General features: G+C 39.7%; 1 protein-coding gene across 2 annotated transcripts in view; it reads right to left on the bottom strand.

The window, feature by feature from the left end:
* Nucleotides 1-223: 223 nt before the first annotated feature.
* LOC124794541 (A-kinase anchor protein 10, mitochondrial) overlaps nt 224-22,318 on the bottom strand; it is a 116,607-nt gene continuing 94,512 nt past the window's right edge. The window contains exons 9-11 of one of the 2 annotated variants that reach the window (XM_047258102.1): nt 16,926-17,002; nt 16,552-16,604; nt 224-1,482 (exon numbers count right to left, since the gene is read on the bottom strand). In XM_047258102.1, coding sequence (XP_047114058.1) covers nt 1,396-1,482; nt 16,552-16,604; nt 16,926-17,002 — 217 coding nt within the window. In that variant the 3' untranslated portion in view covers nt 224-1,395. Of the gene's footprint in view, nt 1,483-16,551; nt 16,605-16,925; nt 17,003-22,318 lie in introns of those variants that run through there. The other variant, XR_007016586.1, reaches the window with a different exon arrangement.

Raw genomic sequence — 22,318 nt, 5'->3', positions numbered from 1 at the left:
GGTTAAGGTGCAAGAAATCACACTCTAGAACCCTTCACCCTGGTGGATCCTCATTTGCGAGTAATTGGCAAAAATTGAGTGTTATGACCACAATGATCCATCATTGTGAAACATTTCTTTAGTGCATGTGAAGGACACAATAGAATAAATCATCTGAAATAAGTGAGACAAGCAAACTGCAAGAAACACGACAGCTGTATTGTTGTAACAAATACATGAAGATATCCTGTTATAAAAACAGAGATTTTGATCAAAATATTTTAACATCATTTGCACTTTGATTTTTAATTGCCAATATTAATTTGTTTTATTTTGTCATGGTAATATTTTATAGGAACAGTACTTTACGGACATGTGTTCCCAAATTCAGTTATTAACATACTATAGAACAATTTAATAACAATACTTGCTTTGGTACCAATTAATCTTAATCTTACATTAATAACAATATTTAAGCCTGAACTTATAGCTCCTTGCTGATTGCTGCCAACAGTAAAACCCAGTTAGCACATTTGAGAGTACTGCTATTTACATGGATTAAAAGGAGAAGAATGTGTTAGCATTTCTGCTTTCAGAAACAAAAATGGAAATATCAGATGTGACAGAACTAAATAAAAAAATCATCTACCTGAGAATTCGCTAGAACTAAGACTCAACACATCTCTAACAACTACTGCATTTGTAGTTTATTATGTGATTTTGATTACTGCATGTTGGTAATGGCTGACTACTATTCCCACCGATATTTCCATTTTTAATTTGTGTTCCAGTTTTCAAAACACTGTAAAAACAGAGATTTACACCAGGAGCTATAAGATGACTTAACAGTCTTCATTAATGGAAGTGTAGGAAAGAGTATCAAACTGAATCAGCGACACAGAGTATTACATTTCACAGACAAGAAAAAGAAAACTACCTTAAAATCCTATTATGAATTTTGTACTAAAGCATACAGGTCTTTACAAAAGTAACAACATTGCACATCCAGAGAGACAAGCATGAGATTTTGAGTGTTAATTCAGTACTTACTTCCACAGCTCACAATGGGAGATAATAGATTTTACATTTAGTTAACCATCATCCATCTCTCACAATATAAAAAAAACCACACCTTACATAATTATCACAATTTTCAAAAATGTACATAAATCACAGATCATTTACTTGTAGTAAAAGTATAAATATAGATATATTTGCCTCGACATTGTTAGTACCTGTATAATCCATATTGCTCCAAAATCAGTTTTTTTACATACTTTAATATTTGATGTAACTAATGTGTTATAAGTGCTAACATTAAACATCTTTAATTCTTGAACTGAAAATAGTAAGTAGTTGCCAGGTAATAAAATTCCACAGTCGCATTCAGTTTTAGCCTGTTTTTATTCGTCAACACTATTCCTCATCTTCAGAACCCATTGTGAGATTAGTTACATCTTTCACAATCATTTCAGCAATTTGCCAAGCAAGTTCCTCTTTTGCCTGTAAAGAAAGACAATACATTAGTTAACACAGAAATTTTATGGCTCTCTAATTATAGAAAACACACTTTCTGATAGCTTAAGGTTGATATCAAACAACAGCCTTTGAATTTAACGTTATTCCAATCCTGCCCCTTACAGACACAGTAACCACATTGTTATGCGGATGAACAGGCAACACACTATTATAAGAACATGCGCAACAGAAAATATGCCATTAATTTTCACTGTACAGTTGAAACTGGAAAAGTTGAACAGAGGGACAAACAGATCACAGTTAACACACACTTGCAATCAGTGCAGTAAAATGGAAAAGGCTTCTGTCTAGTCAACTATAGGATAGTAAAAATGCACCACCAGAAAACAGCAACACATTAGTTAAAATCGTCATAAACATGGAAAAGGAGGGGGGGAGGGGGGGGGGGGTTAAAGTGGGGGCACACAAAACTACAAGATAGCTATCCTCTTCAAAACAAATTTAACCAATAATAACCAACAGTGTACAGTGGTAATGACTGCACAATGTTGTGCCCCAGCCTGAACCAACAAAGAAAATGAAACATTGCAAACTGCCACTGTATAAGATTGCAGCTGGTGTCACATGTTAGTAACCGCCTAGCAGAGAATTTGTTAAAAAGATCTGTGAACAATACCATAAAACCAAAGATATAAACAAATTACATATACTGACACCCAAAAGCATTTACATCGAGCACGCTGTTTCTGGAAAAGTGTCTATGGGGGCTTCTTTTGGAACCAATCAATGCACTGATGTTAAATATGTAAAAAGATCTTTCATTGTCTATTGAAATATGAAGCAGACTGCAATGTAGTATGATTGTTTTAGTAGTCTCTAGTGTCACCTCGTCTTACACCTCTGATGCAGTTTTACAAGAAAGACAGACCTAATTCTGACACGTCAACAAAATTTTCAGTAGTTTCCATCACGCTAGGCACAAATTGAGATGCATACAGAGCATGTGGCATGGCACATGTGGCAGGGTGCAACACAATGCATATTTTTGTAACTGAACAGGTTCAAGTGCGACCATGCAAATTGGGACGCGACACGAAGGTGACGCAACGCGCACCTGAGCCAGGTTGCACAGCATAGTGGTTGCGGCACAGTTTTCTCGGAACGTGCACCATGCTAGCATTATGGGAGGAGTGAGGCGAGGAGGAGGAAAACAATCCTCCCATATGCTACCTCACGCCAATCAGTGATAGTGTTGGCCACCCGAAAAATATTGCCTTATTACTGAACTTTAGTGTCATAGAGTAGTGTTTGGTTTTCTGCCATTTAAGCTCTATCTTCTTCTTCTTCTTCTTCTTCTTTTTTTTTCAGTAGTCCATTATTTTTCAGTTATTTATATCTATATAGTTTTGCTGTTTTATCTCATTATTGATTTTCTTTTGTCAAGAACAATGCACAATTCAGTGACTGATGAGCCATTAGCCACTGGGATTATATCTTCTGCCTCCACAATGTCTGCAGTTTGCCAGAAGGGACACACAATTCATCGTGAGGGTATGAAATAGGAAGTAGTATTATAAAATCATGTAATCAGGAAGGAAGGTGGAAATTTTACATATTAGACAGTGAAACAAGGATGTTTATGTGCTGTCTATGCTGGCATTTCTGTACGATCCATTACCAAAATTCAAAAAGTGGATGCTAAAAACTGTTGAGAAACCCTCAATGTTTTAATTGGTGTGTAGTGTAGAGAAAATGCATTTCAGCGGTTGCATACACAGAATCATCATCGATAAACTAGTTACACAACAAGCTACACAAACAAAGAGTGCAGTCGGTATTATTCTGAAAGCATGAATATCCTGGAAGAGTCTGGTGATACAATGAATTTACTGAAATGTATTGCTGACAAGGCAGGCCTACACTCATGACAATGCTTTTTCTGAATGTCATGAACTTTTCCCCACAAAAGGCACACCTGGCTAGCTTCCGTATTCCTGTTGTGCACGTTATTGTCAGCTGCTGACATTACAATGGCCATTGTGTTGTGAGGTAGATCAGTTTACTTTTCTCAATAATAACTATTATTCATGAATCACACATTGTACGTTTGGCAAGCCATTGGAGAGGAACCGGCATCTGGCTTGTGCACGTCACTCCGCCTGAAGGTTATGCTCATCATTGTTAATATTTCTCAGATGAAGAACAGGAGTAAAAGCCTTTGATAAGTTTCCATTCAGTCGTTCAGTTGTTCCATAAAAACGCGAGAGAACTGCCGGATATCAGTAACTTCCTGCCACGATATTTCGGCGCAGTCTTCTGGCCATCTTCAGGTGAATGCCACTGTAGTAGTACTGACGAGTACGCGCTGAGCTCTGCTATTTAAAGCCTTCTGAGGTGACATTTCACATGTGCTGCTCAGTGTGCGCGTTCATAACGGCTCCGTGTGCTGCACCTCGCGCCCTCCACTATGAAAGCCTGGCGTATCGGTGTCAGGTCGATTTCCATCTTTATGCAGATAACTACGTCGACTACGAAGTTTCTCTATAACAGGATTCCAAGCACAGTTCAGCTGATAACCGCTATCTCGATTGATGAGAGTCTCGTTGTCAGACAATCTTATTTCCACATATTCATTGATAATCGAGCTCCAAACGTTTGATGTATGGGCCAAAAATTTTGTGTCATTGTAATTCATGGAATGGTCTGTGGAAATACAATGTTCGGCGATTGTGGACTTGATGGGTTGGAGAAGGCGAGTATGCCATTGGTGTTCCACAATGCGTTCCTGCACAGTTTGTGTTGTTTGCCCTATATATGATTTGCCGCATTCACACGGAATTTTGTAAACATCTGGTTTACGCAGGCCCAGGTCGTCTTTAACGGATCCTACCAGTGATGAAATTTTGGAAGGAGGGCAAAAGATGACTCTCACTTGATACTTTCTCAACATTCTGCCTATCTGTGAAGAAATATTCCCAATAAATGGTAGATAAACAGTCAACCTGAAGGCCTCTTCCTCTTCCTTGTTCCGTCGTTTGTAGGTTTTCATCACTCTGTTCACTTGCCTAGGTGAAAAGCCATTCTTCCAAAATACTTTTTGCAGGTGATCCAGTTCCGCTTGAAGACTGTCAATGTCAGAGACCACGGTTTTGAGAACGCCCGTTGTTTGTGCTGGATGGTGGCAACTAGTAGCTTGCAGATACAGGTCTGTATGAGGGGGCTTTCTGTACACCGAGTGACCAAGTGTGCCATCACTCTTCCGTTGCACCAAGACGTCTAAAAATGGCAGACAACCATCTTTCTCTATCTCCATGGTAAACTTTATGTTTTCATGTATGGAGTTCATGTGACGTAAAAACTCTTTGAGACGGTCCAGATCATGAGGCCACACTATAAAAGTGTCGTCAACGTATCGCCAAAATACTGTCGGTTTAAAAGTGGCAGAGTCGAGTGCTCTCTCCTCAAAATCCTCCATAAAAAGATTGGCCACCAGGGGAGACAAAGGACTCCCCATGGCGACACCATCAGATTGTTCGTAAAATTCGTTGTTAAATATAAAATATGTAGACGAGAGAGTGTGCTCAAACAATGCTGTAATGTCTGCACCAAACATATTGCCAATGAGGTGTAGCGAGTCCACCAGAGGCACCTTTGTGAACAGTGAGACCACATCAAAACTGACCAATAAATCACTACTTTGCAGTTGTAGTGACTGAAGTCAACTGATAAAATCAGCAGAATTCTTTATGTGATGTGCACACTTGCCTATCATTGGTTTGAGCAAAGATGCCAATAATTTTGCTAGGTCGTAGGTGGCTGCCCCAATATTACTCACAATTGGACATAATAGCACATTTTCCTTGTGGATCTTAGGCAGTCCATATAGCCTAGGTGGAACTGAACTGTTTGGTTTCAGTCTCTTGATGACCTCCTTCGGTAGAGAACTATTTGATAAAAGTTCTGCTGTTTTTCGCACTACTCGGCTCGTGGGATCCTTATCGATTTTGCAATACGTTGACTCACATAATAAAACATTGATCTTATTAATATAGTCATCCCTTGGTATGAGGACAGTAGCATTTCCTTTGTCAGATTTTAAGACTACTGTATCCACATCTGCTCGTAAGTTATGGAGGGCTATCCTCTCCATGGGCGAGATGTTATTCTTCATTGGTGCACCCCTGGTCGTTCAGTGTTGAAAATACAATGGGTTCTGGGGATTCAACCAAAACTGCAACAGAATTGACAAACTGACTTGTTAATCATTTCTAATTTAAAGAAGCATCATTATTTACGACTAATAGCTACATTTCTCCAGCATAATTTGAAACTCATCTTGCAGTAGCTATTGCAATATAATTCTGGAACAGAGTGTCTCATTAAACAAGCAATTGGCGACCAGAGAAAACCTCATTGTGTCAGTTTGCAGTAACATAAATGAAGAAATTTGATGTTTATTTCCATACTAGGAAATTATTGTTTCTCTGGCTATCAATGACTCTTAAAAAGTTACAGTCACTAGAGCAAAATAAATAAATAAATAAAAATAAAACTTTTAACTACTGATATATCGCCATAGATAAGAAAGTTCCATGTGTTAACAATTTGGCAACATGCTCCCCTTATTGGGTGCTATCAGTTGTCAAAATCTTGTTTCAATGTCTCGAGCGGTTTAGGAGACATGAGGGATGTTGTGAATATTTCATTCTCGTGGATGTGTGATCTGGAGTGAATGTGCTACATACGAATCTTTTTCTTGAGATTGGAGGCAGATAGAGACCACGTTCCAAATCTAAAGAAAACTTCAATATGTTAGCTAAATTTCATACACGGCAACATATAGTGAAACATGCACCAAATGTAAAATCATAGCTACAAACTTTTTGAATTTTGCGCAGTGTCATACTTAAGGGGATATATCACAATACATATGACCATTAGCGAGATGATGGGCACTTCACCACAAAGTTGACATACAATGCTACGAGTAACACAAAAATCAAATATTTTTACTGAATAGTTTCGGTAAAATCGTTTGAGAAAGACTATAGGGTGGGCATGCCTCAACTCTCTCAGCACAGAGCATCGTCAACCAGCACATCCAACAAATGTGTATGCGTTTCAATATGTGCAGGACCAGTGCAGTAGGTGTGGAACATGCGCTTTGCATTGTAGTGTCTTGTTGCATCACGCGTGCTATACGCGTCTCAATTTCTGCTTATCCTCAGGGTTGCCTTCTGTTTACTTCCTGATTTGGATGGAACAAACTGAAAACACAACTTCACTTAAATAAGTCTTTGCCAATAATGCAATTAAAACTGGCCTTGCTGATTTCAAATTACCCCAATATCAACCTTGGGCACATACAAGGTACGATCACAAAGTAATCGGAATTTTTGTTTTTCTCAAAGAATCTTTATTTATTCATCAACATCAACTTTATCCCCTTCAAAGCAATCCCCCTCAGATATAATGCACTTGTGCCAGCACTTTTTCCAATCTTGGAAGCACTTCTGGAACTCATTTTTTGTAATGGTGTTCAGCTCCTTCAGTGATTCTGTTTTTATCTCATCAATGGTGGCAAAACAAATTCCCTTCATGGTTCTCTTCTGTCTCAGGAATAGAAAGAAATTTCAAGGGGGCCATGTCTGGTCAATAAAGTGGCTGAGGCAACATAGCGGTTTTGTTTTTTTGCCAAAAAACCACAAACAAGCATTGAGGCATAAGCGGGAGCATTATTATGATACAATTTCCACAAGTGGTTTTCCGGCAATGCTGGTCATTTTCTTCTAACTGCTTCATGCAAGTGGCAGATGACTTCCAAGTAGTATTCCTTACTGATCTTAAGACTATAAAGCAGGAACTCATTATGCACTCTCTCAGTGCAATCGAAGAAAACAGAGAAAAGTGCCTCCTCAGTGATCAAATTTGTCGAATTTTTTTCGGTCTTGGTTCCATATATTCATGTTTCATGACCTGTTATAATGATCTTTAGAAGTTCTCAATCACTGTCGACTTCTCTGAGCGATATCTACACAATGCCATTTTTGGCTAACATTCAATATTAGAATAACATCCAAGTGATGTGCCGAACTGTAAAGTCACATGTCCAAAGAATATTAAACCGTAATTTGCATGTGGTGAATGTAGTCCAAGATTGAAGCATTCATGAAAGTTAAATTTTTTTTCCAAATCTCACGCTTGATTTATATTTCAATAATAGCTTTCAACGAAGGATATAATAAACAAATAATGACATCTCAACCCCGCGTGCTTAATGAAGTCCACCCCACTGATCATCAAATAATGCTAATGACAAAAAAAATCCGTAACTGGAAAGGAGAGAAATATTATTAATAAAGCAAACAAGCAAGGGAGCTCACATCCTCCATCAACGTTTTTCAAAATTCTGTGCTAAACTTTGCATTTATATGTTGCTCCATGGCACTACGACAAGTCTATTACACTTATTATGTCTCAACAGCCAAAGCACACAAATTTGCTACAAATTAGTGTGTTTGATACCATGCGAGATTTCTTGGCATGCCTTTTCTTGCACACACTGCTGAAACACATTTCCCATAAGTGAGTGGTTCATTCATTAAACTTTTTATAAACACGCCATGTATGATAAATTTGAGAGATTATTGAAATACTGAAGTCTCATAATTGTGTAAGAAAAAGTAAGGACAAAAAAAATTGTATCCTGGGAGAATGACATGATGGAAAGAATAAAACAGATGAAGGATTTATAGACTTATGCAAGCACGTAATCAAAATATATTAAACAGGGAACATTAATTTAGGAAGACTGGGATAAACCGAAAGTTTAAACTATGGTAAGATAGTTTCAAGTACCATTTACGGCATTGCTCAGAACACAAGGTGCAGATTAGGACTCCAATCATGATCTAATAATGACAAAAGAAATAATAATGAAGAGAAGAAACACACAGTGCAGTGGGACACAGACAAGTTAAGAGACTGACTCAAAACCCTCAGATTCTGTCGCCACTGGCAAAGTTGAATCCTTGATAGTAAGATGGGCACTCTAGCCATACCATACAGATGGCATGAATGTGGCCAAAACACCTTATCTTTGGAAAATATGGAACTTTAGAGACTATATTGTGAAGGTATATACGAACATGTAGCTCCCTGTATATGGCAACTGCATAAGCAGTCAGGATTCAGACTGAAAAAAATTACAAAATTTAATTTTAGAAGATATAACCACAAATTAAATGGTTCTTCCCCCTCAGTCAGGTTGTTTAACAAGTGGGTTGGAGACCACTTATTGGGAGAATGTTACCTGATTGAGGCCCAATATGAAATGCAGACTTCATTGAGGCCCAACTGTTTCATTTGTGCACATTTGCCTATCCCACTGAGCAATTATTTTACACGATTCCTTTTTTGACTCACTGTTCATCACGCAGTTCTTCTGTGAACCAATTTTATGTTCCTGCTTTACACGAGTGAAACTATAGAATAAATGAAACTCTTGACATGAATCAAATGGACATTTCACCTCATCAAAAATGAACAAAAAATAATGATAGAGGTTGAAGAAACGAATTAAAATATGTGCCATGGTTGGAACTTGAACCTGAGTTTCCTGCTTACCCCGTTTTTTCAGCTACTACCATTACCAAAGATAAAGTTGAGACTCATGTGTCTCAAGGAAAATATAACTCCATCAGAACAAAAAATTGTTTATAGCTAACAATATCCTTCATGAAATAAAAATTCATTCAAGTAAGTAAAATGCCTATGGTCCACATGGAGTGGCAGTACGGACAGATTCTCCTCTTGGTGCCTTGACTACATTGTGTTGTGTGTCAGATATCTACTGCCATCCTTGAAGGAGATTCACTAATTATGGAGTTGGCATGAAAGAACATCATACTAACATCAAGTTGCAAACTTTAATCTTATTAAAAGAAATCATCAGATACAAAAGAATTATTTCACAGAATGCATATAGAACGGTTGCAGCAGACAAACCAATGGCCATTCACAAGAGGAAGAAGAGGAAGATAAATGGTGATGAATATGTTTTGATTTGGTATAAAGTTGGTAATGATCATAGTAAAATAACTTTGTAAGGAGCTGTAATGTCGTATTATAGACAATAATGATATCTCTTTCATCAGATTATTTGTCAAAACAGAAACACGCTTAGCTTGCCAAAAGCCCAGAAGCGATTATTCTTTGTGTTACGGCACTCAGAGGCACTCTGAAATGCTCACTTGGAGTCTCAGAGTGAAACTATTGAGGTGGGACTCTGCCATGCCCAGTTAACGGCCCAAAGTGGCAGACCTAGTTTTATTGGCTGCCGCCGCCACCAGATTTGTGGTTTTACTTCTGATGATAAGAAGTTGCCTCAAAGTTCCCAGGCTGTTTAGAGTGATGCAACTTCTACTCTCTACTGGTCTGCAAAACAGTTATGGTACAATGTGAAAATAAATTTAGTTTGTTTTTTCTGACATGAAGGGGATGGTCCACCATGAATTTTTTTACCACAGTTAACAATCATCACTACCTTGAGCTGTTGAAACTATTTTCTGAGGCACTTCTCAAAAAAAAAGAGAGAAATAAAAAGACTGGGTGTGGTGGTGGAATGACAGCTGTGTAGTGCTGGAATGGGTGGGAACAGGGAAGGGGCTGGATGGGTGCAGACAGTGAGTAACAAAAGTTGAGGCCAGGAGGGTTACAGGAACATATGTTTGTAGGAAAAGTTCCCATCTGCGCAATTCAGAAAAGCTAGTGTTGGTGGAAAAGATCCATATGGCACTGGCTATGAAACAGACAATGACATGAAGAATATCATGTTTGGCAGCATGTTCAGCAACAGGGTGATCCATTTGTTTCTTGGTCACAGTTTGTCAGTGGCCATTCATGTGGACAGACAGCTTGATGGTAGTCATGCCTACATAGAATGCAGCACAGTGGTTGCAGCTTAGCTTGTAGACCACATGACTGGTCTCACAGGTAACCCTGCCTTTGATGGGATAGGTGATGTTAGTGACTGGAATGGAATAGGTGGTGGTGGGAAGATGTGTGGGACAGGTCTGGCATCTAGGTCTGTTGCAGGTGTATGAGCCATGAGGTAAGGGATTGGGAGCAGGGGTTGTGTAAGGATGGACGAGTATATTGTGTAGGTTCAGTGGATGGCGGAATACCACTGTGGGAGGGGTGGGAAAGGATAGTGGGCAGGACGTTTCTCATTTCACGGCACAGTGAGAGGTAATCGAAACCCTGGCAGAGAATGTAATTCAGATGCTCCAGTCCTGGGTGGTACTGAGTTACGAGGGGAATGCTCCCCTGTGGCCGGACGGTGTGACTTTGGGAGATGGTGGGAGACTGGAAAGATAAGGCATGGGAGATTTGTTTCTGCACAAGGTTGGGAAGATAATTACGGTCAGTGAAGGCTTCAGTGAGACCTTCGGTATATTTCGAGGTGGCAGCTGTCAACTTGGAGGTATTGCTGGTAATTAGTATGTTTGATATGGATGGAGGTACTTATGTAGCCATCTTTGAGGTAGAGGTCAACATTTAGGAAGGTGGCTAGTTGGGTTGAGTAGGACCAGATGAGGCAAATGGGGAAAAAGTAGTTGAGGTTCTGGAGGAATGTGGATAGAGTGTCCTCACCTTCGATCCAGATAGCAAAGATGTCATCAATGAACCTGAACCACATGAGGGGTTTAGTATTCTGGGTTATTAGGAAGGATTCCTCTAGATGGACCATGAATAGGTTGGCACAGGATGGTGCTATGCTGGTGCCCATAGCAGTACCCAGGACTTGTTTGTAGGTAATGCCTTCAAAGGAGAAGTAATTGTTGGTGAGCATGTAGTTGGTCAGGGAGACTAGGAAGGAGGTGGTTGGTTTGGAATCTGTTGGATGTTGGGAAAGGTAGTGTTCAATTGTGGTAAGGTCATGGCATTTGGCATGTTAGTGTACAGGGAGGTGGCGTCAATAGTGACAAGCAGGGCACCGTGTGGTAAACGGACAGGAAATGCCAAGAGTCAGTGGAGGAAATGGTTAGTATCTTTTATAAAGGAGGGTAGGTTTCAGGTACTCAGTTGAAGGTGTTGGTCTGGGAGAGCAGAAAGTCTCTCAGTGGAGGCACAGTAACCGGCCACAGTGGGGCGTCCTGGGTGGTTAAGTTTATGGACTTTAGGAAGCATGTTGTAAGGCGAGGAGGGAAATGGACTCCATGGAGGGGTTCTGGGATGGGCCCAAGGATTTCAGTAGTGACTGGAGATCCTGCTGGATCACTGGAATGGGGTCACTGTGGCAAGGTTGGCAGGTGAAAGTACCTGACGGCTGGCAGTGTCCTTCTGCTCGGTAATGCTTGCAGATCAAAACAACAGTGGTGGAGCCTTTGTCTGCAGGTAGAATTATAAGGTCAGGACCAGTTTTTAAATGATGGACTGTGGTTCTTTCTGTGGATGTGAAGTTAGTTTGCATGTTGGGGGATTTAGGGAATGATGGTGAGGCAAGGTTCGAGGTTAAGAAATTCTGTAAAGTTAACAGGGGGTGGTTTGGGGGCAGTGGTAGTGGTTCATGATTGGGTGGAGGAGTGAACTGAGTTAGGCAAGGTTCACTATTGGTCTTTGGCTGAGAATGATTGGTAGGGTTAGTGGCAGAAAAGGGTTTCCACTGTAGGGGCTGACAGAAGGTCTTTAAGAAGTCCTGCATGATTGAATTTGTGGGTGGGGCAAAAGGTGAGCCCTTTGGAAAGGACTGATATTTCTGTAGGGCTAAGGCATCTGGAGGAAAGGTTCATGACTGTGTTGTGGATCTGTTTCGGTTCTGGATTCTGTGTGGTGGTGGAAGGGAGTTTTGGAGGGTGAGATAAGTGTAGTAGGTCTGCGAGACAGGGTCTGTCAGCTATGAGGGGACGTGGGGGAGGTTTGGAGGTTGTTGTAGAGGAGGTGGACAGTGGTACTCCAAGGTGGGAGTAGGAAGTGAGCAGGGTGGAGAGGTTTTTGAGGTGGCATTGAGCATGTTGCTGAAGTTCCTGCAGGGCAGAAGTTTCAATGTGTGTTATGGGTTCCAGAATTTTGGACTGAATAGCAAGAGAATTTTTCAGATGGAGAGAAGGTACTGCAAGGAGGTTTGGGCTTGGTTAATAAGGTTTTGCAGGACTATGTTGGTGAGGGCTAAGGACTGGCGGAATCTGAACATGTGGACAATGACCTCCACATGTTCAGATTCTGGAACGACCCTAATCTTGTGTATAGCCAGTAGTGGATTGAAATAACCTATTTGTTCAGTCTGTAGCATGTGACATTTCATTCTGGAAATCATTAGGGAATTCAATATTCCGAGATCCTCAGTGTCAAGTATCTGTCAAGAATATCAAATTTCAGGCATTGCTTCTCACAATGGACAATGCAGTGGCTAATGGCCTTACGTAACGATCTGCAGCAGTGGCGTTTGCTTAGAGTTGTCAGTGCTCACAGACAAGCAACAACACATGAAATAACTACAGAAACCAATGTGGAATGTAAAACCAATCTATCCATTAGGAAAGTGCAGCGCAATTTGGCATTAATGGGCTACGGTAGCAGACATCCAATGTGAATGCCTTTGCTAACAGCTTGACATTGCCTGCAGTGCCTCTCCTGGGCTCTTGAACATAGAGGTTGGATCCAGATGACTAGAAAACTATGGCCCAATCAGATGAGTCCCAATTTCAGTTGGTAAGGGCTGATGGTAGGGTTTGAGTGTGGCGCAGATTCCAGGAAGCCATGGACCAAGCAGGTGGTGGCTTCATAATGGCGTAGGCTGTGTCTATGTGGTATCGACTGGGTCCTCTCATTCAGTTGAACTGATCTTGAACTGGTCACTGACTGGAAATGGTTATGTTCGGTTACTTGGAGACTATTTGTAACCATTCAGGGACATCATGATTCCAAATAACAACAGAAGTTTTATGAATGACAATGCATCATGTCACTGAGCCACACCTGCTCCCGATTGGTCAAGATTTTCTGGACAATCGAGTGAATGATTTGGCCATGCTGAATCCCATAGAACATTTATGGGCCACAATCAGGATGTCAGTTTGTGAATGAAATCCTGCATCAGTAACACTTTTGGAAATATGGATGGCTTTTAGAGGCATCATGGCTCAATATTTCTACAGGGGACTTTCAATAACCTGCTGAGTCTATGTCACACTGAGTTGCTCACTATACCAAGCAAAAGGTGGTCCAACAAGATATTAGGAGATACCCCATGACTTTTATCACCGCAGTGTAGTAGATAATGTCAGAAGCCCCATGAGGCTGTTTGCAACCAATGCCACTTTCTATATGAGGCTAAATGACAGAAATTAGGAAAATGGAGGAAGATAGGAAAATGGAGGAAGACCACCAGAGTATCAACAATGGGTGCAGAAAGGGAAAAAAAGCACGCCATTCCATTTTTCAAGAGCAGTCATCTGATAGATGCACAGAATTATTATTAATAATAATGTCGTATGGTTCAACGACCTGATACAAGTCTTTCAATTGGATATCAGTTTGGGGATTTATACGTTCCTGTGCCAATGGCACCCAGTGTTCCCATACGGTCTCTAAGTACAAACCGAGCCTGACAATGCTCAAATTTGGCGATTCAGCAAGAGCCTACGTACGAGGCAAGATCAGTTGTTGTAACCAATGGCACCCGAAACCATCACACCTGGTATTTGTCCGCTATGCCACTCCACAATGCAGCCCTCCAGGTTGTGCTCACCATGGTACTGCCCAACACATATGCAGCCATCACTTTAGGACACGTTGAAGCAGGACTCATCCAAAAAGATTACAGGTTGCCACTCAGCAACCCCAGTGAAGGTGTTCACGTGCCCAGTCCAGTTGGAGGAGCTTGTGGTCTCTGGACAATGGAAGTCGACATAATGGCATGCGTGCAACCAGTCTAACCTGCAGCAGATGGCGACGAACCGTCGATGCAGACAAGTTCATACCTTATCAGATTACCTTTCATTCAGAAGGCTGTTGCATGCAGCGACTGTTATATTGACTTGTAAATAATACATTTCAGCTATCAGTCGTCCTTTTTTAATTTTATTGGCAGATCTAGATTTCAGCTAGAAACTAGCCATGCATTACACGCATTGATAAAAAATGATGGTGCATTGAGAATAGCTAATTTCTAGCTGAAATCTAGATCTGCCAATAAAATTTAAAAAGGACGACTGATAGCTGAAATCTATTATTTACAAGTTCATACTTGTTGCTGTGCTCCAGCGATGACACTGTACGGTCCGTAATGGCCATGCGGACAAGATGACGGTCATCCCGTACTGAGGTCATGTTTCGTGGTCCAGTTCCCACTCATCGCTGCGCACAACCTTCCTGTATCCACTGCTTCCACACACGCATCACTGTCATAGCAGCATGCCCTGTGCAAGCCGAAATGTCACGGTATGAAAACCCCGATCATTCTGCCCCATTCAAACTCGCTCACATGCCAATATGGCTCCCTTAGACGTCAACGAGGCATACTGGCACTCACTGTATTGTTTCCACCTTGCGTGACAGTTCTGCACTGACTACACCAGGCGCAACACTGACCCTGTCGGACCGACACAAGAGAGCTCTGATCGGCCTACATGTACCCCATCTCGCTGCAAAACATATCATGTATTGCTTGCACACCCATCGCCACTTCCATCAAGTGTGGCGCTATTCGGGTAATTCCTTCTTGGTGTAGCACTTTCCACAAATGGCAGTGTACTTTAATATACTGCATATACATAACTGTTTGATTATGCTATTGGTAATAAAGTAATGAAAACAGTAACAACCATGAAATACCTAGGAGTAACTATTCAGAGTGACCTAAGATGGAATGACTGCATAAAACTAACAGTGGGGAAAATCCAAGAACAAGTGGGCTTTGAGTGTGAATATAGAACACTGGACTACTTGCAACTCATGAATAAAATATGGCAATATGTATGAAGTATGACTGTGTCTGCAATACTAACAGCCACTGAATAATAAAGCAACCTATGTTAGTATCCAGAGGAGTACGTCATGACTGCCACAGCTTCTACCAAACTTCATCAGGTTACTGGCGAATTCAGAATTGAAAGAATGATCAATCAAGAAGACTCTGTAGCACTGATACTATTATCTACAATCCTGGAGGAAATTTTCACCTCCTTAAACTGCAACACAAAGAGGAGAATGTGTGTTAATTAACCTACGTTTCACTGATGAAAATGTTACTGTTTACTTCTAATTCATGTAAACTCCAAAAATGAATGGCAGAACTTAATAGAGTAAGTATGGATGAAAGCATGAAGATCTATTACAATAAAACATCATGTACAACAAACCCACTGAAAAGACAACTGCATGAATGGCGAATGAGATCACATAATCAGTTTATGATTTAGGCCAGTAGAAGACAATAACTGAATGGACAGCAAAATAAATATAACAGAAGACCAGACGTAGCCTAGAGTGTCTTCACTCTCCAAAGCAAAACATCTGATGCATGTGAAAGCAAAAAGTGGCAATAAGTATTACATTATCAGTTTTGCATTACAGTAGCAAGATACAGAGTTTCTATGAAACGGGTGGGAGAAGAAACCATAACTTTCAAAAAGTAAATGTTGTTCAGGAAGATGAAGAGGTTTTTTTCTGTATGTGGAACTTCCAGGGGACACAAAAATACAAACAAGTGGATGAGGAACCACGCATTGGAAAACTGATGAGTATGACGTCCAACCAGGCAAATGAGCTATAGTTGGACCAAGACAGTTCCATATTGGACTCAAAAGACATAATAAAATGCTTCAGTGGATGTGAAATGGATGACAACAACAACAATGATGATAATGTCAATAACTGACATGACAAAATAAATATTTTCATTTCCACATACTACATTTAAAATGTTACAAACAGTAGCCATAATAAAGATTTAAAAAAAAAAAAAAAAACATTTATGAGGTACTCCTTACAATTAACTAAGGGTGTGTAACCATTAAGAACAGAAGTTAAACTTGACACAAAATATATTTGCAGTGTTCACTGTTTGCATAAAGTGCACAATAATCATACCTTATCTTCTTCCATGTTGACTAGTTTTTTAACAACACGAGTCAGGCGAGATTCTGGAAGGACAAAATAATGACATTAATAAATGAACTAATGAAACAGAATGGAAGAACACAGGAAGAAAGAAAAATGAACGGTGGCTTAGCAATACTAACAGATATACGAAATGTTGTAACTTTATCAGAATATCCTCACAAAAAGTCAACATTTTTGTACTACTCCAGAGGTGAGTGCATTCTAAACAAAGTTCATGATTAGAAGAACATTTTCGTTCCTTAAATTAGCTGCACTACCTTCATTCTAACTTATTCAGTCAACAAAAGACATAAAAACTATCATCAAACTGCAAGCAACACCAAATTTCATCTATGTCGTACCTTCTTTTCTATCTGGTTCTGGTTCAACATCACTTTCATATCGACCCAAAACTGTGATTCGCCCAAAAGAAAGGTCCCTGAAATGCATGGAAACAAAGTTTTTAACAATGTGTCCAAAATGAACATAACAAAGAGCTTATAATTTGCACAATTTAAAGATATGTATTCTGTTTTCATTGTAATCATGACCAGTGTCATAAATATTATAGCTCTCTTTCTTACATCTCAGTTTACATAACTGAAAGAGGGAAATGAAAGAGAGTGAATGGTAACACACAGTACACAGAGATAACTTAGTAGTACCACAGGCTACAAAATTACCTTAGCAAAGTAATTCATAGCTGTACTAACTAACCATCTCATGAATCATGCCGTACGTTAATTTATGTTTCTGGCATATGGCTATGTTTTTCTAAATATAAATAACATTAAGTAGATTTAACAACAAAATGCAACAAAGATTTTATTTTTCTCAACAGTTCTACTTAGCAATCCAATTTGCTTTTTATTTTACACTCTGTTGATGTAACTTCACTGATTCCACATCATTAAGATTTATTGGAAAATGATCCATGCAACAAGAAACTAACTAATAACTAAATAAATAAATAACTTGTAGATAAGAACTAGTTACACAACACAGAAGGATGTAGCTGCAAGTCATTAAGTGGTGTAGACTGATTTGAGGACTCCAAGAGCGTAACTGTTGGAACTCTGTGATCAAGTAATTGATAATTACAAGCACAATTTCAAGAGACCACAAAAGAAAACAACATGAATGGATAGTAACTGCTAACCTTAGATTCCAGATCAACTACACAATTACTCACATAACAGAGAAACCATGTACTTGAAGCACAGAACAAAGTTTGGATGGTATCATAAGATATGTATAACAAGCACAGGGTGAAGTTCAAGAAAATACTAAAAAACCATGAGTAGAATATGTATGGTCTGAAGCATAGAGAAAGCAAATAAATCTTCAATGAAATAACAGCAGTGACAGATATGCTAAAACTATTGCCAAAAAATCTTGACTAATGAGATGAGATGCTGAATCTGAGGAGACAAGGAATAGTTTAAAAAACTGAATTACAAGGAAGCTTATAAGAGAATACAAAAATCACTTTACTGGTAAGGTGGTTATTTTTATAATGGTTATTTTTATATTCCATAATGCATGTAAATTAGTAATTCTTACCCACCCCCTTTTATATATTAAATACACAGAAATTCTTCTGTGGAATAAGAGGAGTTGTCAAGGAGAAACTGTTACAGGGGTTTCAAATTTAACTATGCTCTCAGACATTTTATACCATTTAGTAAGTGATGAAAAATGACAGTGGCAGCATTGTGCATCCGTATTTAATTATTCATTTATTTATTTATTTATTATTTTGCTAAAGACAACCTTAATGTAGAATAATAAATGTCATTTTTTACTTCTGGTATAGCATGAGGAGCAGTCAAATGAAAACATCCACCACAATGAGACTATGGAATGGTTCAAACTCAAAAGTTATCACCATACGCATTCAAACATTTACCTCACTGGAAAATGAGATGACCAATTCCCGTTTCATAGAACGCAGTTAGCTGCTGACTGCTCCACAACTGTAATCACTCTTGCACTTCCTCGTCTGACTGAAAGTGACATCCATGAATGTCTTCCTTCAAGTCACCAAAGACTTGAAAATCGCCTGGTGAAAGATCCAAGCTGTATGGAGGGTGTTGCAGTGTATCTCAACCAAATCACTAAAGCGTAGACTTCATCCAATTGTCAGTGTGGGGACGGGCGATATTGTGCAACAGGATGATTCCGTCCAACAGTCCGAGGGCAAATGGTAAAGCCAACAGTGGAAATATCCCACATGTCCCCACCAAAGAAATCCATAGCTGTTCACACAAATTCCAGTAAAGTCACGATTACATCCTTCTTTGACTTCAGGGGGCCTCTGCTGCTCTGCTCATCAAGCTCCTCTAGCGGGGAACAACAATCAATGTCCAAAGTTACAAAAACATTTTGCAGAAACTGCAACACGCAATAAAGTCAAAACACCTAGGAATGTTGGGAAGAGTTATTGTGTTGCATGATAAAGCCTGCCACTACATTGTCAATCAAACAAAGACTACATTTCAGTGATTTGGTTGGGAAACACTGAACCATCCTCCACACAACCCAAATCTTTCACCATGATTTTCACATCTCTTGTAAACTGGAGAAATGACATGCATGGACATCAGTTGCAGTCAGACGAGGAAGTGCAAGAGTGGGTGTGGTTTGTGGATCCATCAACAGTTGAGCGCATTCTACAAGACAAGCACTGATCATCTCACCTCCCAGTGTAATAGTTGTCTTTAACACATGAGGTGATTACTTTTGAATGGAATCGTTCCATGGTCCCGTTGTGGTGGATGTTCGGTTTTCATTTGACTGCCCTTATAATTATGTACTTCACAGTTCATTTTGAACTGTAATACATTATTTACAACAAACTTCAGGAGGAATGAATATGTTGTGAAGCAGTAGTCGAAATGGCTAATTCCTTAAACAAATGTCTAACAGATGGTCATTGGTGAACACCACATATTATTCTTACATCAGCTTTTTGAGCACTGAAAACTTTCATTCTTAAATCTGAATTGCCCCAGATCATCATTGAAGGAAAACACGCAAAGTATGTTTTCTTGGTGATTTGTCTGTTCCTGAGATTTGCAATAATTTAAAGCGCAAATGTGGTCGAAATGAACTGTAATAGGAGTACAAAAATGTGTTCTTGCTATTTCCACCTAGAATTTTGAAGTTTACACCCTAGTTACTATTCCCTCCCCAGGTGCGCAGAATCGAATTATTCTGTCTCTTAGAAACTGACAGTCTGACCACTTGCAGAACACCACTCAATAATAGTTTTAAGAACATTATTTGTAATTTCTTCTGTTGCTCTATGTATCTACATTTCCATCTACATTGATATTCTGCAATCCACCTTATTGTGCATGGCAGAGGATACCCTATACCATCACTAGTCATTTTCTTTCCTGTTCCACACACGAACAGAACAAGGGAAAAACAACGAGCTATATGCCTCTGTATGAGCCTTAATTTCTTTTATCTTACCTTTGTGGTTCTTATTCGCAATGTACATTGGAGGCAACAGAACTGTTCTGCAATCAGCTTCAAACGCTGCTTCTCAACATTTCCTCAATAGTATTCCTTGAAAATAATGTCGCCTTCCCTACACGGATTCCCATTTGAGTTCCCAAAGTATCTGTCTGACATTTGCATTGTTTGAACCTACCAGTAACAAATCTAGCAGCCCGCCTCTGAATTGCTTTGATCTCTTCCTTTAATCTGACCTGGTACGGAACCCAACACTTGAGCAATATTTAAGAATAGATCGCACTAGTCTCCAACATGTGGTCTCCTTCGCAGATGAATCGCACTTTCCTACAATTCTCCCAGTAAACTGAAGTTGATAATTCGCCTTTCCTACCACAACCCTCACATGCTCATTCCATTTCATATCGCTTTGTAACATTGTGCACAAATATTTAAAAAACTTGACTGTGTCAAGCAGAACACTAGTAATACTGTAACTTAACATTACAGGTTTGTTCTTCCTACTTATCCACATTAACTTACATTTTTCCACATTTAGAGCTAGCTGCCATTCATCACAACTAAAAATTTGGTCTAAGGCATCTTTTATCTTCCTACAGTCACTCAACTCTGACTCATTACTGTACACCATAGCAACATCAGCAAACAACCACAGATTGCTGCTCAACCTTCCACAAAATCACTGATGTATACAGAGAATAATAAAGGTCCTATTACATTCCCCGGGGCACTCCTGGCGATATCCTACTCTCCGATGAGCAGTCAACATCAAGTTCTATTACTTAACAAGTCATCGAACCACTCCTATTTCTGTAAACCTGTTCCATGTGCTTGTACCTTCTTTAATAGCCCACAATGGGGCGCTTTCTGGAAATCTACAAAAATGGAATCTGCCTCTTGTTCTTCTTTCATACTTCACAGCAGATCATTGAGAAAAGTGCAAACTGAGTTTCACACGAATGATAGTTTCTAAAACCATGCAGATTCGTGGACATCAGCTTCTTGGTCTCAAGAAAATTTATTATATTTCAATTGAGAATATGTTCAAGGATTCTGCAGTAAACCAGTGTCAGGGATATTGGTCTGTAATTTTACAGGTCTGTTCTTTCACCCTTCTTGTATAGAGGAATCACCTGCACTTTTTCCATTTGCTTTGTACTTTGCACTGAGTGAAAGATTAACAATAAATGCAAGCTAAGTAAGGGGCCCATGCCATAGAGTGCTCTCTGAAAAACTGAATTGGGATTCAATCCAGACTTGGTGACTTGTTTGTTTCCAACTCCTATAGTTGTTTCTCTACGCAGGGATGATACAGTGGTGTGTTCGATGGTCAAATGACGATGATGATGATGATGATGATGATGATGATGATGATGATGTCCCATACTCCAAGAAGTGTAGGGGACGATACGGGAGACCTGCACCGCCGTACTAGGCAAGGTCCTAGTGGAGGTGGTTTGCCATTGCCTTCCTCCGATCCTAATGGGGATGAATGATGACGATGAAGACGACACAACAACTCCCAGTCATCTTGAGGCAGGAAAAATCCTTGACACACCGCCAGGAATCGAACCCGAGACCCCCATGTGCGGCAAGCGAGAACGCTACCACAAGACCACAAGAAAATGATGATATGTTTGAACAACTCTCTTGCATGACTGATTTCTTGAAAATGGCATTTAAAATTTGGGTGTTAATTTTGCTATCTTCAACTGCCACACCAGACTGGTCGAAAAGTGAATGGATTCTTCAACTGCCACACCAGACTGGTCGAAAAGTGAATGGATTCTTCAACTGCCACATCAGACTGGTTGACAAGTGAATGGACAGAAGCCTTAGACCTACTTAGGAATTTTACATAGGAGCAGAATTTTCTCCTTGATGGTGGTAGTAGTTGTATGCTTCGCATATAGATATTTCCACAGACACATGAATTTATACTAACCTTTCCTTGCAGTCATTTTTGTGTTCTCTTTTGAACCAAGAGTGCAGCAGCCTCTGCTTCCTCAGCAGTTTCCGAATCTTGTTATTAAATCAGGGTGATATTTTCCGTCCTTAATCCTCTCACTACACACATAACTCTACAGTCCATGATTTACAATCTCCTTCAGCTTTGCCCATAATTCCTCTACGTCCATCTCACTTGCACTACGTGATGTCAGATCATTGTTTAAGTGAGATGCTAACAACTACTTATCTGCTCTTCCTAACAGAATCTCTCTCCTAGCCATCCTAACTGATTTATTAACTTTCAAACCACTGTTGCTATAAT

Source organism: Schistocerca piceifrons, chromosome 1, assembly GCF_021461385.2.
Source record: "Schistocerca piceifrons isolate TAMUIC-IGC-003096 chromosome 1, iqSchPice1.1, whole genome shotgun sequence".
Taxonomy (NCBI): Eukaryota; Metazoa; Arthropoda; class Insecta; order Orthoptera; family Acrididae; genus Schistocerca; species Schistocerca piceifrons.
This window is presented reverse-complemented; position numbering and strand designations above follow the sequence as displayed.